The sequence below is a fragment of the Falco biarmicus genome, chromosome 4, assembly GCF_023638135.1.
Source record: "Falco biarmicus isolate bFalBia1 chromosome 4, bFalBia1.pri, whole genome shotgun sequence".
Classification (NCBI taxonomy): Eukaryota; Metazoa; Chordata; class Aves; order Falconiformes; family Falconidae; genus Falco; species Falco biarmicus.
This window is the reverse complement of record NC_079291.1, coordinates 66,774,646-66,790,223: the sequence shown is the minus strand read 5'-3', so window position 1 is coordinate 66,790,223 and position 15,578 is coordinate 66,774,646. Positions and strand designations below refer to the sequence as shown.

Here is a 15,578-nt window from a genome sequence, read left to right as displayed (position 1 = left end):
TTTTCAGGTCACTGCACTCTCAAACAGATAGCAGCTTCCTTGCTATTTTCCCTGACATGCATCACATTACATTGGTTTTATTGGAAGCCAGCTCCTCTGATCCGGTCGCTAACAATAAGGAATCCTTTCTCACTGCTCCTCCCAAGCCACATCCTGACACGCTCCTATGGGTCACGTCTCCCCATGCATGTTTGGGGCAGCAGGGGAGGTTAACTCTGTAGCTGGCACAGCTGTCTCCTTGCAGAAAGGGAGACAGGGCTGGCACGTGGGGTTTTAATGTGCTTTTTTCATAGCTGTTCACAGCAACCTGTGGACAACCTTGCCCCAGCCACTGCTGTGTTTGTGCTTGACTGAATGGCATCAGGCTGTGTGATGGGCCCCTGTGTGTACTGGTGGGGGTGGAGAGGGGGAGAAGGCACCGTGCATCTTTGTTCCCACCTCCACACTCAGCCATCCCAACAAAACTGTAATCCTCGCTTCTCCCTTCTGATGGAGAAACCCAGAAGGACCCCCAGTCAAAGTCCTGGATGTGTTGGCCAGCTTTCCAGCCCCCCACCAGTGTGACATGGATACAAAATGCCCTGGGAGATGGGGGAGTGGGGACCACGGAGCTGTTTGTTGCCCCTCACCCAACTGTCTTGCATGTCAGTGATCCTGTGGTGAGGCACACGAGGACCCAGGATCCCAGGCTTTATTCCAGGCCTTGGAGGACGGTTCAGCAGACATACTAGTCAGACTGGGGTAGGGAAGGGCAGGTTGAAACCAAAGTGCTTGGTTATGTAGCAGCTGTGGAAACAGTGTTCTCAGAGAGAAGGAAAAGGAAGCAGAGCCAAGAGTCCTGGAATTTATTCACCCTGCCTGAATATACCTGCTGTATTTCCGAAGGTATCTCTTGGACTTCACATAATTGTTCAACAAGGGTATAATTGCCCAGGCAGTTTTTCTTACTGCCAGTCGTGTTGGATCGTTCAAAGGAAAGGGCTAATGAATAGAAAGAAATTATTAATCTTTTGTTTTCCTTTGGGGAGGGTAGGACAGGGGAAGCCACAAAAACCTTTGCAGGTGTGAGGAGCTTGGGAGGACCCTGCATACTCCCCCCTGGAAGCATTGCAGCCAACAGCAAATCATTTCCATGCCAGGCACGTTTTCAACACTAGGTTGTTTTGTGCTTAAGTGTCCCTGTCCTCCTGCTTTGGACTGTAAACCTCATAGAAGGTTGATGTTTCTGTGTTTGCCCCTAGGGGACAGGAAGCTCTTTGTGGGCATGTTAAATAAGCAGCAATCTGAGGATGACGTGCTCCGGCTCTTTGAACCATTTGGGGTCATTGATGAATGTACGGTGCTCCGTGGACCGGATGGTAACAGCAAAGGTGTGAACCCTTCTGCGTGTCATGCCCTTTCTCCCTGCTCTTCAGGTAGCACTCACCTGCCTCACCACCTCTGCCTCCTTTCCATGGGGGCACTTCTTCCCCCCCCCCCCCCATCTTTATGGGACCCCGGATCACAGCCAGGCGTAGGGAGCAGGGCAGGAAGGGTCAGTTGTCTGGGGAAGACAGGCAGAGACTGAGATGAAAGGAGGGGAGACGGAGCGTGCCGAGTAGCTGTTATCAGGGTTACTACTAGTGAGCCTCTCGGCTCAGTCTGGGTCTGCAATTTGAAGTGTTAGTACCCACAATTAGGAGTACATAGACAATCTGGGGAAGGAAGAGGTCACCAGGGGCAAGGGTGGAGATGGTGACATCATCTATAGAGTATATCGTGGAAGTAACAGTTTGAGACCCTTCCTGTTTTTTCCAGGACAGAGGACTTGGGATGGTCGTCTTTTTTGTTCTGTGCTTTCTTGGGGTGGCTTTCCTTTGCCCTGCCTGAGTTTCAGATGCTGTCTTTTGCGTGATGACGCAAGGGGCACTTCCACAGCAGTCCTGTCACTGCAATCTCCTGTGCTCTTTCTGTCCCTCTCCAGGCTGTGCTTTTGTAAAGTTCTCATCTCACACAGAGGCTCAGGCAGCAATCCACGCACTCCATGGCAGCCAGACAATGCCCGTGAGTATAAGGCCAGGGTACCTGCCCTCTTCCTCATCCTCTTCCCATCACCCTGTTGCAGGGACCTCCCCTCGCTGTCCAAAACCATGACAGGTTCGGATGCAGTTTCCAGCTCGTGGGGGTGCGTGGGGTGTGTGTGTGTGCACATCTGTGCTCTTCGTCTTTGGGAACCATCCTGTCTCCTGGGGCTGGTGTTGTATCTGTGTCTGTCCAGGCTGGTAGTGACAGCACTTTCAGCTGTACAGGCTAAATGAAAGAGAGCCAAGAACCTGTGCTCGAGACAGCTACCTGTAGTAGTTCAAAACTGAGCAGGATGCAAGCCAACAATTCAGCAACGTGAGCCGTCAGGACTCCCTCCCGTGTCTGAGCACACTGCCCACCTTCCCTTACGTAGGCAGTAGAGGTCTCTGGGGCAGGCGGGGTGTGGGTGGGAATGCTTTGTGCATTGCGGTGGGTTGCGTGGCTGCAGCTGTGCTGCCTTGTGCAAGCGGAGCTGCAGTCGTGATCTCGTCTCTCACCATCTCGAACCTGGGTCAGGGCAGCTTGTGGGCAGGATGGTGGCGGCAGCAGGGGTATTTCCAGCTGCCGGGAACCGCGCTGCCTGTGCAGCCAAGCTCAGGGTGAAGGAAAGATGGTGCTCATGGCTGACAACGTCCTGGCTGTTCCTGGCTGCACCATTACCTGGTGAACACAGCTAGGGATGTGTGCACGCACTTGTGCAGCGGTACAAGGCCCCGGGGTGTGAGGGGAAGGGTGGGAGAGGGAAGGGTCAGATAGACAGATGGATGGGGAAGGGCACAGCCCAGGTTCCAGGCAGCTCCCGAGCACTTTCACGCCAATATTTGCTCTTCTGCTCCTCTTCCCACTCCTCTCTGCTGCCTGTTCCACCCCATCCCACCTTGCCTGACTGCTGCCTCTCTGGCTGTCCCACGGCCTCTTCTCCCCCTGCCTCCTCTCTCTGTCTCCTCTCTCTGTGCCTAGGGCGCCTCTTCCAGTCTAGTGGTGAAGTTTGCTGACACAGATAAGGAGAGGACCCTCCGTCGTATGCAGCAAATGGTGGGGCAGCTGGGGATATTCACTCCATCTCTCACCTTGCCGTTCAGCCCATACAGCGCCTATGCGCAGGCTGTGAGTATCGCGCGTGTGGGTGTGGGGAGAGGCTGCCTGCCCTCTTGGCTGTGGGGCAACACCGGACCTGGGCCGGGAGACCTCAAACGAGTCTCTCTAAGAGTGCGTGGAAGCTTCCTGGCACCTGGGAGTTGCTCCCGGCTTTGGTTTCTCCAGTCAGCAGCCTAGGCTTGGTGCACGTCTCTCCTTGGAAGGGGTGACAGGAGAGAGCTGGATTTCTCTGATGTGGTGTAGACTGGCGGAGGCGTCTGGGAACAGGTCAAGCATGACCCGGTAGCTTTCGGTCTTGTTTTGAGGACAGCTCAGAGCCCTGATTCTTGGGTGATGTCTGCCAGACGTGGCAGTCTGCCAACTTGTGAACTCTTCCGCTGGGTCTGTGGCACAAATATGTGTCTCTGGTTCTGGAGCACCATGAGAGCCCTGGGACCAGCTTCATGTGTTTTATTTCTCTGCTGAAATTCTCAGGAGGGCCCTGATCCCCCCAGTGCTGTCCTTGGCTCCCAGGGTTTTCTTTCTTGGCTAGCGTGACCGTGGGGTTTGCAGGATGCTGGAAAAGGAGCAGTGGGTAGCAGAGGGTCGGAGGTGTTTCAGCAGTCTGACCTCCTCTGGTTAATGCTCTGGATTTTAGTGAGAGAACCTCGTTGCCTTGGAGCGATGGTGATGCTTGCCATTGATATTTCAGGTAGGTCCCAAACTCAACAAGTCCCTGCTCAGCTGTGGTGGAGCATGTTTTGGGTCTTCTTGGTGACTGTCACTTTCAGGTTTCTGCCACCAAGTATAAAGCCCATGGGAGGAAGCTCAGAAATTGCTCAAGGCATGAGAGATGCTTGTGTCAAACAACTCAAAAGTTAAGTTACTGACAGTAATATTTTGGGGGAGCGGGGTGCAGATAAACCTGTTGTTCTCATGCATGTGGACACCTTTTTCACCTCTGGCTTCAGCAGCTACTTAGTGTGTCTCCCAGGTACATGACAGAGAAGGAACTGTTTCTCAGTTGTTGGTCATTTCCTCCCAAAGAATCCCGAGAAACTGCCAAATGCCATTTAAGTGTGTGGCGAGAGCATGGAGTAGCAAAAGAAAAGAGGCAATACGTATTGGGCTCCGTACCGCTGGGGAATTTGGGGAACCAGATGCAGAATTTGTCCAACGCAGATTATTTGATTCTTCTTATGTCGTGAGGCTGAGAATAGCTATACCGTGCCAAGCGCCAAGGCTTCCAGCAGAAGCACTGTTTAGAGGGAGAACCCTTTCTGACCAAACACCAGTATCTCTTGCCAGGACCAATCTTCTCTGTCCAGCCCTGTGATCCACGAGCCAGCTGTACCTGAGGTCTGAGGCTGTAGCGTAGCTTAGCTGTGAGTCACCTATGAGATGATCATTCCGGTGTATCTTCTGTCATGGAGGTGGTGCTAACCTGGGCATGGTGTGATGGTGAAGGAGTCAGGAATGGACCACAGTGAGGTAACGATGGCAGAAAGTACTTCATTAGCTTATTGTCCAGGATGTGTAAGGCAGGAGAGCAGCGCAACCTCCTAGATGCAGTCTTTTAAGTGCTCTTCAGAAACTCCTGCTGGTGACAAGAAGCCACTCAAGCCTAGCCTGTGATCCTTGCTTATCTGCACCTTCCTTCTCCCCAGCTGTGTCTGTAAATTTGTTGTTTTGTCTCTGATTCTTCACTGGCCTTCCTGCTCTGTGACTTGATTTTGGCTTTCCCCCTGACTCAAGACTCGGCCTGTCTCCCACTCTTTCAGGTTTTTTCCTCCTTTTCCTTTCTGCTGGTTTTGGTTCTCTCTCTTTCCTTCTGAGGCACTGACCTCAGACTTGATTGTTTCTTCTCTTGTGTCATCCCAATCTTTGGTCTCCCTTCTCCTGGAGGAGCAATCCTAGCCAGTTCTCATATGTGTCCCCATCAGAGGGAGAGGGTATCAGCCCTCTGAAATGCCATCCAGCATCTCTGGAAGTGGGGACAGAAGGGAGGGATTTCCTCGCTGAATCTCCTTACAGCCCCTCCAGAACTCCTGCCATGGGCAGCTCTTGGGAGCTGGGACCTCTGGTAAAGCAGGGCTGAAGGGAACCCCGACATAGTTCATGCTTGCAGGGTGCAGGGCTTGGAGCAATAGATACAGCCCCAGGAGATGCAGCCCACCCTTAGGTATGTGGCTGAATCAGACTGAGAGGAGCGAGTGCTACTGGGACGAACTGGTGCATCATAGACATTGATTCTTACATTTATATTTAATACGCCAACAACCTTCTCTCCCTCTCCTGGTGGGATGTGCTGCGTCACCAAGCCAAAGCAGTCCTCAGAGTCCCCTGCCTAGGAAGAAGCAGTTTGGAGCCCGAGTTGTTTGGGTTTTGGTTGGTTGGTTGGGTTTTTTTTCCTTTCAGTTGGATGTTTTAAATTTATATTAATTGCATTTTCCTTTAAAAACTATCTCAAATTAAACATGAAATAACCACAAACCATATGAGGTCTAAAGTTACTCTGATCTATTCAAATATGCAAAATAAGATATTAAAAATAGTCAAAACAGTACATGTTAGGTGATACAGTTTGTAAGAAAAAATCTCATACTTATCTGGGAAATATGACTGGAGAAGCATCTGGAAGCAGTTTATTTAAGTGTTTAAACCAGGTTTTGATCCCAGGTGCCTCTTTGGCAAGTGAAAAATGAGTATTTCCTTCAGTTTATTCCACAAGTTGAATTTCAGTGATTAGTTCAGATGGAATCAGGGAACTGATCTGGAGCTGAAAAAATAATTATCAATACAGAAGAGGCCTGAAGACTTGAAAAAGCAGCCAGTGTAATTTACTAACTGCTTATAATGCTTGAATATTTCTTGTATTTCCTAAATCAGTTCTAAACACAAAACAGTTTGTTCACTCATTCCCCCCTCCCACCCCTTTATTTCTGCTCTTATGGTTCATTATGGTAATTTTAAGTAACGACAACAATTTCAGAATGCTGCTTTGGTGCATGTGCAGTCAGATGCAGGTCTTGTTCCAGCCGGAGCCTGGCACAGAACAGGCATTAATGAGAAAAAAAGAAAATCAATATTCATCTAGTAAATAAGAAATGCATTGATTCCTGCATCCTTAAACGGGGACGGTGTGAAGACAGGACTAGGGCTGTGTGCAGACTGCTTGCCATCGGGACACCTTCTCCTTAGCAGGTTTTGTGCCCTCAGGAGGACCACGTTTTGCTGAAATCCAGGCTCGGGGTGCGCGGTTCCCTGGAACGCGTGAGTCCTGCTTCAGGGGAATCACTCCAAAGGCAACGTGGCAAATAGATGAGATGATTTCAGGGCATTTGCTTTCCGGAGTCAAGCGGTAGCGAAACCCCTTTGCTGTCAGTCCCGCCTGCCTGCGGAGACCCCACGTCGTGGTGGTGTGTCACCCCTCTGCCCCCAAAGGGCTCTCCGGCAGAGTCACTTCTACCTGCGATGCCATGAAATTAGGCAATTCCTTTTCTTCTTACACAAGAGCGATAACCAGCTGCTGTGTGGAGGGAATTAAACAGATTTAACTAGCCATGAACTTATCAGGGTTACCAGATTCTCCAGCTGAGACCTGGGCCAAACTGACGACCTGGCTCACTGGTTTGTGGATGAGGCAGGTCACTGAAGCGACGTGTATTTATGCTTCAACACAGACACTGAGGTCCGGCTGTAGTTAATATAAGGAGGATCGGTGGTTTTCTTGGATTTTGCCATGTGCCACCCCCAGCTCCTCCTGAGGAACCGTACGGTTTCCAGAGAGCCGTGCCTGTGCCTCCGCTGCTCTTCTTGCTTGATGGTGAAGCTCATAAAGGTGCTAGGTAATTCTACATCCAGAACCGGGCTTTGTTGCCACCGCACTCTGAGTGCAGTCTGATTGAATCTTATGCTCCAAAGCACCAGCTGATGGCCAGATAGGACCAGAAGGATTTTTCTTCTTCTTCTTCTTCCTCCTAACCCTGCTCCTGACCTGGCATCCCACCCCTCCTCTCCCCGTCTTTGTGCGCTGGGTTGGGGGTGTTATGGGAGGCGAGGAGCCACCGTCCCCTGGCCTGGGGACAGCAGGGGCCAGGGCACAGGCTGTGGGGACAGCAGGGGCCAGGGGACAGCAGGGGCCAGGGCACAGGCCGTGGGGACAGCAAGGAGCCACTGCCCCCCGGCCACAGTACAGGCTGTGGGGACAGCAAGGAGCTGCCTGCCCTGGCCAGGGGGCACAGGCTGTGGGGACAGCAGGAGACAGGGGACAGCAGGGGCCAGGGCCCAGGCCATGGGGACAGCAAGGAGCTGCCTGCCCTGGCCCGGGGGCACTGGCCATGGGGACAGCAGGGGCCACAGCCCCCCAGCCGGGGCACAGGCCGTGGGGACAGCAAGGAGGCGGCGCCCCCCGGCCGGGGCACAGGCCGCTGCCCAGGAGGGGCCGAGCCGGGCGGCCGCGGCGCAGCGCTGGGCGAGGGGAGCCCCTGGAGCCGGGGCGGGCTGCGGGCTGCGCCCCGTGTGCCGGCCGGCAGCGCGGTGTCCTTGCTGAGGCCGGGCAGAAGCAGAGGGATGTGGGCTCCGTTCCTTCGGGCACGGCTGTTATTTACCTGGCGCCGTCCCGGGAGAAGCGGCGGGAGGGGCCGCGCCGGGAGGACACGGCGCGCTGTGCCCGCCTGTGGCGGGGGGTGCCGAGCGCGGGGGCCGCGGCCCTTCACCTGCGCCCCCCCGGGGCTCTCTGGGGGGAGCGGCCCGGCCATGTGCGGGGAGCGGGGACCCCCGGGCCTGCGGCGCTGGGTGCCGGGTGAGCGGGGACCCCCCGAAGGCGGCGGGGCTGCCGAGAGGGGGAGGGCGGCCGGGGGCGCCCGGCCGCGGCCCTGCCTTGGCGGAGGAGCCGCGTCCCCCCGCCGGCGGGGCGGGCAGCTCTGCCGAGCCCTGGGCGGCTGCGGCGCACGGCGGGGCCCGGCCCGGCCGCCTGGGCAGGGGCAGCACCCGGGGCGGGTGCAGGCGGCTCCGGGGCGGGAGCGCGGCGGCCCCCAGCGGCGGCTGAGGGAGATGGCGGGGAAAGGCGGGGACCGGGCCGGCCGGTGCGGCCTTCCCCGCGCTCCGCCCGCCGCTGGGGGCCCCGGCAGCGCCCGGCCCGGGGGCGCGGAGGAGCCGCTGGGCCCTGCGAGACCCTGGGCAGCGCGGGGCCCTGACCGCCCGGTCCTGCCTTGCAGCTGATGCAGCAGCAGACAACGGTTCTCTCCACCTCCCACGGCAGCTACCTGAGCCCGGGCGTCACCTTTTCCCCTTGCCACATCCAGCAGATCGGTGCCGTCAGTCTCAACGGGCTGCCAGCCGCTCCGGTGGCGCCGGCATCAGGTGAGGGCCCGGTGTGCGCCGGGGCACGGCCAGCCCGGCAGGCCAGCCACCTCCTGGCACCGCGCTGCTCGTAGGGGTAAAACACTTCCCGCATCCCTCCGGGCTCAGCATCAGGATTAGGCCGCTCTTTGTTAACAGTGCAGCCCCCCAGGACAGCAGTCCCCGGTTCTGCGCAGATTTCTGCCGTCTCCCCGACACCCTCCCGTCTGACTCGCGTTCCCTTGCCCTGCTGCCGTTCCCCTGGTGCAGTTTTCCCCTTTTGATATAGTAAAGAAGGACCACGTTCCCAGGGTGGCACCTGAGTACCATTACCCTCATCCCACAGTAATTGTATCGGCAATAATGCCTATCGGGTTTGAATGCCCGTCAAGAACAGGGCTGTATCCTGCTAGGTGCTGTACAAACCTGGCTTCAAAATGGTCCGTCCCAGAGCTCTGATGGCAGCCAGGACTAGCAGTGCTGCGCACCATCTTCCACCAGTGGTACTTCTAATTTTGAGAAAGCTCCAGCACTAGTCTGTCACCTCCGTGTGCCAACTAGAAGAGATAATAGCTTCAAACGCAGCAGTCTGACCAGGCAGATGGAAAGAGGGAGCACGGGCTTTGCGGGACCTTGGCTCTCATGGGATGTCCTCTCTCTCCTTGCTCTACAGGGCTACATTCGCCGCCTCTCCTGGGAACAGCAGCCATGCCGGGGCTGGTGGCACCCATTTCAAATGGATTCACTGGAGTGGTGCCATTCCCAAATGGGCATCCAACCTTGGAAACAGTTTACACCAATGGCCTTGTGCCATACTCAGGTACAGAGGGCAGGAAAAAAGAAACATCCAGACACCTCAGGAACTGCACTTAGCTCCTCTTTTCTGGATTCCCCACAGAGAACACTTTTTCTAGCTCCCTATCTGCCAGGCACTGAAACTCACTGGGCAGAGGGGTAGGGGTGAGGGGGGAGAGACAGAATGCAATGCATAGTAGTTCCTTTTTCTGTGCTTCTGATTATGTTCTTCCCTGCAGCCCAGAGCCCGTCAGTAGCAGAGACTTTGCACCCAGCCTTCACGGGAGTTCAGCAGTATGCAGGTACCAGCTTAACCCTTGTCTCCCTCAGGCCCTTGTGTGGCTGACCAGATCCTTAGGTAAACAGTTTGTTCTGTCTCCTTGGACTACAGCTGTGTATCCAACCACCACCATCACCCCCATTGCTCAGAGCATCCCTCAGCCCCCTCCCATCCTGCAGCAGCAGCAACGAGAAGGTGAGAGTCAGGGTGAGAGCGTGTGTCTGGGGAGGGTGGGGGGGCGGTGGGATTTGTGTAGCTCATCTGCTGCAGCCCAGAATCAATGGAGAGGAGATAGCACTGATCTTTGTCCACTCTAATTGTTAATATTGAAGCTGGGTTACAGAGCCAACCATGGCTCTGCAGTGAGTGGACTGGAAGTGTTCAGAGGATGCTTGTCATGTAAACTGAGTGCATCCCTGGCCAGATGCTGCCAAAGGTGACAGCAAGCACTAGAACACCAAGGTTTGACACCAGAGGGTACAGAGCCAGCACCTTCCCTACTCAGGCAGAGGAAAAGAGCACTTCCTCCCCATCTTTACTGATGCCAGAACCACACTGTCCTCGCTCTTCAGCCTTCCTAGCCTCATGATTTTATTTTTCAGCTTATTTCAAAATTGGTCTGGACAGAATTTGGAGGCAAAGGCATTCTCTTGTCTGCTCCTGCTTCATACAGCAGGTGTCAGAGAGGGAACAGCAACTTGTGCTCATCAGGCTTGCAGGAATGAAGGGAAGGAGTGGGCAGGACCAGGTCAGCCCACAAATCAGATGTGTGGCAATCCAGGACATTTCTTAGGACATTTCTTACTGGGGCTGTGGGTTACAGGCTGAAGGCAACCACTGCATAGCTGTGGGCAGGGAACACTAAAGCCGCAGCTTTCACATCGCAGTGTCTGCTGCTCTCCTAGGCCTGGGAGAGTGAACAGGGAGCTGTCACCTCAGCTAATTTTCTTCCAGCAAAACAGCACCCAGACACAGAGTTGTTGCGTCCACCTCCCCACATGGGAACTGGGCAAGCTGTGAAAATGAATCTGCTCTCCAGAAACTCTTAACTCTGCATATTGCCTCCCAGCTGCTTAGAGAGCCCTCAGAACCCTTTGTGGGCCAGTGACTGAGAGAGACAAGCAAGGGGAGGTCGAGACAGAAGGAGGCAGTGCTGGGGTTCTTCTCCAGTGCTGTGCTCTGAGTTGAGCCCATTTCTCTTCCCCTTCCCTTTGGGGGCTCTTTGTTTCATCCCTCCCCATTCCCCTATGCCTGCAGGTCCTGAAGGCTGCAATCTCTTCATCTACCATCTCCCTCAGGAGTTTGGAGACAATGAGTTGATGCAGATGTTCCTGCCCTTTGGCAATATAATTTCCTCCAAGGTATTCATGGATCGTGCCACCAACCAGAGCAAGTGTTTTGGTGAGTGCTGACGCTAGCGGGCAGGGGAAGCATGATGGATACAAGGACATGCATGCACTGGGCATGGCACCAACAGTGCCATTATTATCCATGCCTGTGTCCTGTCCTTCAGGTTTTGTAAGCTTTGACAACCCATCCAGTGCACAGACTGCTATCCAGGCCATGAATGGCTTCCAGATCGGCATGAAACGTTTGAAGGTCCAGTTAAAACGACCCAAGGATGCTAACCATCCCTACTGACAGCAGTGAGCAAGCAGGAATCGCTTCTGCAGTACAGGTAAAGCTGGCACTGTCGCAGCACAGTTCCCACACCGTGCTGGCCAGTGTCGGGGGGCAGCAAGGTCTGGCTGCTCCCTGCGGGGTGGGAAGGCAGGAGCTGGATGCAGTAACACAGGCAGCTGGATAGCGGCCTCGCCTGCCAGGGTCCGGCCCCAGCACCTGAGCGAGGTGACCAAGGCAGGTCTGGAGGTGATGGCCAGGGTCAACCCAAGAGTCTGGATCATCGGGCAAGTTTGTGGCAGTAAGGCCAGGCCAGGTCAAGATTAGGATTGGGTCAGGTCAAGGTAAACAGGGGCAGACGTAGTCCAGTGATTGCCAGGCAGGTTTATAGTGAGAATAATAAACTGATCTGATGTCAGAGTGGGAAGACAATCCAAGGGTTGAAGTCTAGATCGTGAGATCCATGAAGAGGACAGATCCATGGACAGGTGTAGACCGGCACTTCTGCGATGTAGGTCAGACAAAGCCTGGAGGAGCAGGTTGGAGCTGACTCCTGGGCTGATGGGCAGTGCGGGGGTAGAAGCTGCAGGTGAGGCTGGTCAAGGCCATTAAGGCCCATTAGCGCACTCAGGGCCCTGACGGGCAGGTGACTTCAAATGACCTGCCTGTGATCTAAGCAAAATTTCAGTCTATTTTCTGACCGCTCCCCAAAAGCATTCATTGTCCTAGAAAGTTTTAAAAACCCAGTAGTTGTGTTTTCACTTGTTACGTGTGCCCTGAAATTAGTCTGCAGAGAATGCTTCCCAGGGTAAGAGGGGACAATCCCGTGATTCTCAAGGATCGCAGAAAAGCAGCGAAAAGGTGAGACCCTGAAGGGCCACAGAAGAGCTGCCTGACACGAGACCTGGCTGTGGAGGAGCTCGCTCCTACCAGCCAGCAGACAGGGAGCGAGGGAGGGCTGATCTTGGTCCCATCTCATTGGGGTCACCTTCCTCCACATTTAAGCAACAGCAGCTCGAAGCTTGAGGTTTGCATAGATGTCCTCCTAATCTCCCAATTCCCTCCCTCCTCCCTTTCTATTCAGGTGAAGGGAAAGTCCAGAGGAAGAATTTCTGCTTCAGGTTGATTTACAGAGAGGCCAGTAAATTTATCAACTCTTTTGAAACCACCCCTTTCCTTCCTCTGCTCCCCACCTGCCCACCCCATCCTCCTCCTGCCCTCCTCCCCAAAACAAGCAATTAAAGAGAAGGCTCAATATCTGCCCAGCAGGAAGATTCTTGCCACGATGGACTCGTATGTTTGCTGCTAATGTGGTGCATAGCAAAGGGACCAGAAAACCAGCAGCCCCTGGGGACCCGAAGCGCTTTGTCTTGGGGTATGCCTGGAGTACATGGACCAAGAAAACCCACTGGTGTGTCTCTAGGTTACTGCAGTGATGTACGGCAACTTAGCTCCGTCCCTCCCTCCCTCCTGCCCTGTCTCCTGGCCCTTTCATAGATAAATATATATATATACAGTCTCTATTTTTTTTTAAAGTGGCTCATGGGACCAAACTTTTCCATTCAGAGACTGACTCCTTGCAAGAGGGATTGGAAGTTAAGGGTTTACCTTTGCAACAGTGTCTTCTCAGCAAGCACTGCAGATAGGCCTGAACATTTTGAGAGGATGTTTGGATGGACAGAGAGCAAGAGAGAGCAAGCGAGCACATCTCTCTGCTCAACATTAGCAAGAAGCAAGGAGAAAGAGAACTACATACCTCCAGGATTAGGGCACAACCAGCTGCTCAGCTCGAGTCACTCATCCACTGACCTTAGCGCCAGCCTGGGTAAGGATCTCAAGAGCTCTCAGTCTTAACCTTTCCAAAGGCTTCTGCAGACAAAGCTCCTGGAATTTGGTGCCAAAGCCTATCCTGAGCACTCCTCGGTCAGGCTGGAAGCACAGGAAACCAATCCCTTTACCTACAGGAACCGTACTGCCTCCTCATACCGTGGCACAGATCCGGGTTTCATAGCTCTCCATGGTAACGGAGCATTTTCTTGATCAAGGCAGTCTCCAAAAGAGTGACAGAAGCCTCCTGGGACTACACACTGCCTCCCCGTGTCAGAAATCATGCTGGTTAAGGGGCAGTTCTGATTCCCAGACGTAACGGGACATTTTCTCCAACTGAATTTAGCAAGAGGACTCGCCTCCTGCACTCTCTGCAAAGCTTCCCAAGCAGACGTAAGGATAGTGTGATGGAAGAGGGTTGCCATTCCGTTTTTTTCCCCACTACCCCCCCCAACAAGGGACAGATTATGCAGCATCTATAGATACAGCTATATACACATACACTTAAGCACAGAACATAGTTCAGAGCTCGATTTAATAAAGATCTCCTGGGGGTGTGGGGTGTGTCATACTGACCAGGCATATCCCTTTAACAGCTTCCAACAGTCTCTTTCAGTTTCTACCAAAATAAGGAAAGAAAAACAAAAGCAACCAACCAACCCCACAAACCTGAATGATTAGTTTCAATATTCCAGAATTTGATAAGGTACCAAGAACATTCGCACGTGTGTGTGTGTGTGTGCGTGTGCGTGCGCGCGTGTGTCTCCGTGCAAACATGAACAGAGGTGGAGAAAGGTTCATGCTATTGATACGGAAGCAAGATAAGGGGATTTCAGAGAACCTCAGCCATTTCTCCTCCTCCAGTTTCCCTTTGTTCAGATGTCTGTGGCACAGTTCTTTAAGTACCTTCACATCTCCTCAAACACCCCTCTGTATCTGATACTGAGAACTGGTGAGAGGTGGATGAACCTGTGCGAGTCTTGTGTGTTTCTATAGTCCATGTTTACTTACTGTAAATACCATTTTTATACTTAACATCTATTATGTATGTGATTTGTATAATGTACTTTATTTCTGCTACAAGTAATTTCATGAAGTTTAAACTTAATCTAATTTTGAACAAAACAAAAAAACAAACAAAAAAAAAAAGACCAAGAAATGCAAAAATAGGAAAAAAGGGACTTTGGAAATTCTAGGTCAAGCTGGTTTAAAACAAGCATTTACAGTTTCTTCCATCAGTTACTGATGTGACTGTACAATGTTACAGGTGCGATACAAGCTTCATCAATGTCAAATTCCTCACTCTGGTGAAAAATAAAATCTTAAATTTATTTAATAAAAGGTTTACTTGCTAAGTAACTGGGGTTTTACTTCACGTGCTAGTTGTTGCACCTGCGTTGAGGTAATGCTCACGCTTGAAGACACCCACCAAAGGCCTGGGGTGAGGAAAGTCTGTTTCCATTCAGCAAATCATCTGGGCACGCAGATAAAAAGTATTTCTCAAGGGCACGAATGACAGAGCCCGAGTCCTGCAGAATACAACCTTACTCTGAACACCACACAGTGTCCCTGTGTCTCTAAGAAGGCTGCCTGTGGGGTTTTATTCCAGTCTCCAGTGTACGATCCCCCAAACGCAAATTTGCTACGTTGGCCCCATTTACAACGCATGAGTTGAGCAGCCAAGCTCCAGCGGAGCTAAACGCAAACCAGTCGTGGCTCGTGTGTGCAGATACCAGACATCTTTTAGGAACTCCTGTGTGCTCTGCTCACACCTGAGGGAACAAAACCGGTTCTCTCAACAGCACTTTGATGGAAATCAATGAATCAATCGAGAGCCAGAGCCTAGCCCCATCTGGTGCTATGTACAGAACCAGGAAAAGGGAAAGCAAACGCACAGACTCCTCATCTCTGCCCTGAAGGTGAGGAACATGCTTGGGGTTGGTAGAGAACCAAATCCATTTGCCGAGCCCGTGGTTCAGCCCCTTCTAGAAGAGTTTCCCTGGGATTTTCTTCTGCTTTGAAACCCTATTTGATGCTGCTGGAGGGCAGACTAGAAGCAGAGAATGCAGTCTAGGACTACCTCCATTTTTGATGCCTCCTTGCCCCCACACCAACACAATTCTGCAGCGACGGAGCACAGGTGTATACTACAAACTGTCAGGAAAAGCAAGCAGGTGTGTAATCTAGAAGGGGCAAGTTCAAACTCCAGAGTCTAGGAATTGTGGTGAGTTCTTATATCCGCATAGCTCTACAGAAAGCTTTGTCATGTCAAAATCCAGTCAATGGCAGAGAGGAAGGAAAACACTCAGCTGGCATCTGTTCCTAGGATGTGAATAAAATGTACTTGCAACTAGAAGTGCCACACACCATTTCCAGAAACAAGAATAAGAACTCAGGCTGCGGTGATGTCACTTGCAGGCACCCAAGTTTTATATTTAGCTCAGAACAAGAGTGCACTTCGTCTAGCACCCTGCTGTCCACAGAGCAAAGGAGGAGGGGGACACGCGGTGACCTCAGGAAGCCACCTCTCACTGCCTAGACTGTACCCCTCAACCTGTTGGGGTTTTTTCTC

The 15,578-nt window shown here is 52.9% G+C and overlaps 1 protein-coding gene across 6 annotated transcripts in view; it reads left to right on the top strand.

The window, feature by feature from the left end:
* The window catches only part of CELF5 (CUGBP Elav-like family member 5), a 42,659-nt gene extending 28,294 nt beyond the window's left edge, over positions 1-14,365 (top strand). For 2 of the 6 annotated variants that reach the window (XM_056337623.1, XM_056337620.1), the window contains exons 4-13: positions 1,242-1,370; positions 1,964-2,043; positions 3,025-3,171; positions 8,361-8,505; positions 9,158-9,304; positions 9,519-9,581; positions 9,671-9,754; positions 10,817-10,960; positions 11,073-11,237; positions 12,264-14,365. In XM_056337623.1, the coding sequence (XP_056193598.1) occupies positions 1,242-1,370; positions 1,964-2,043; positions 3,025-3,171; positions 8,361-8,505; positions 9,158-9,304; positions 9,519-9,581; positions 9,671-9,754; positions 10,817-10,960; positions 11,073-11,200 (1,067 nt within the window). In that variant the 3' untranslated portion in view covers positions 11,201-11,237; positions 12,264-14,365. The remainder of the gene's footprint in view (positions 1-1,241; positions 1,371-1,963; positions 2,044-3,024; positions 3,172-8,360; positions 8,506-9,157; positions 9,305-9,518; positions 9,582-9,670; positions 9,755-10,816; positions 10,961-11,072; positions 11,238-12,263) is intronic. The other 4 variants (XR_008821643.1, XM_056337622.1, XM_056337621.1 and 1 more) reach the window with 4 other exon arrangements.
* Positions 14,366-15,578: the final 1,213 nt, after the last annotated feature.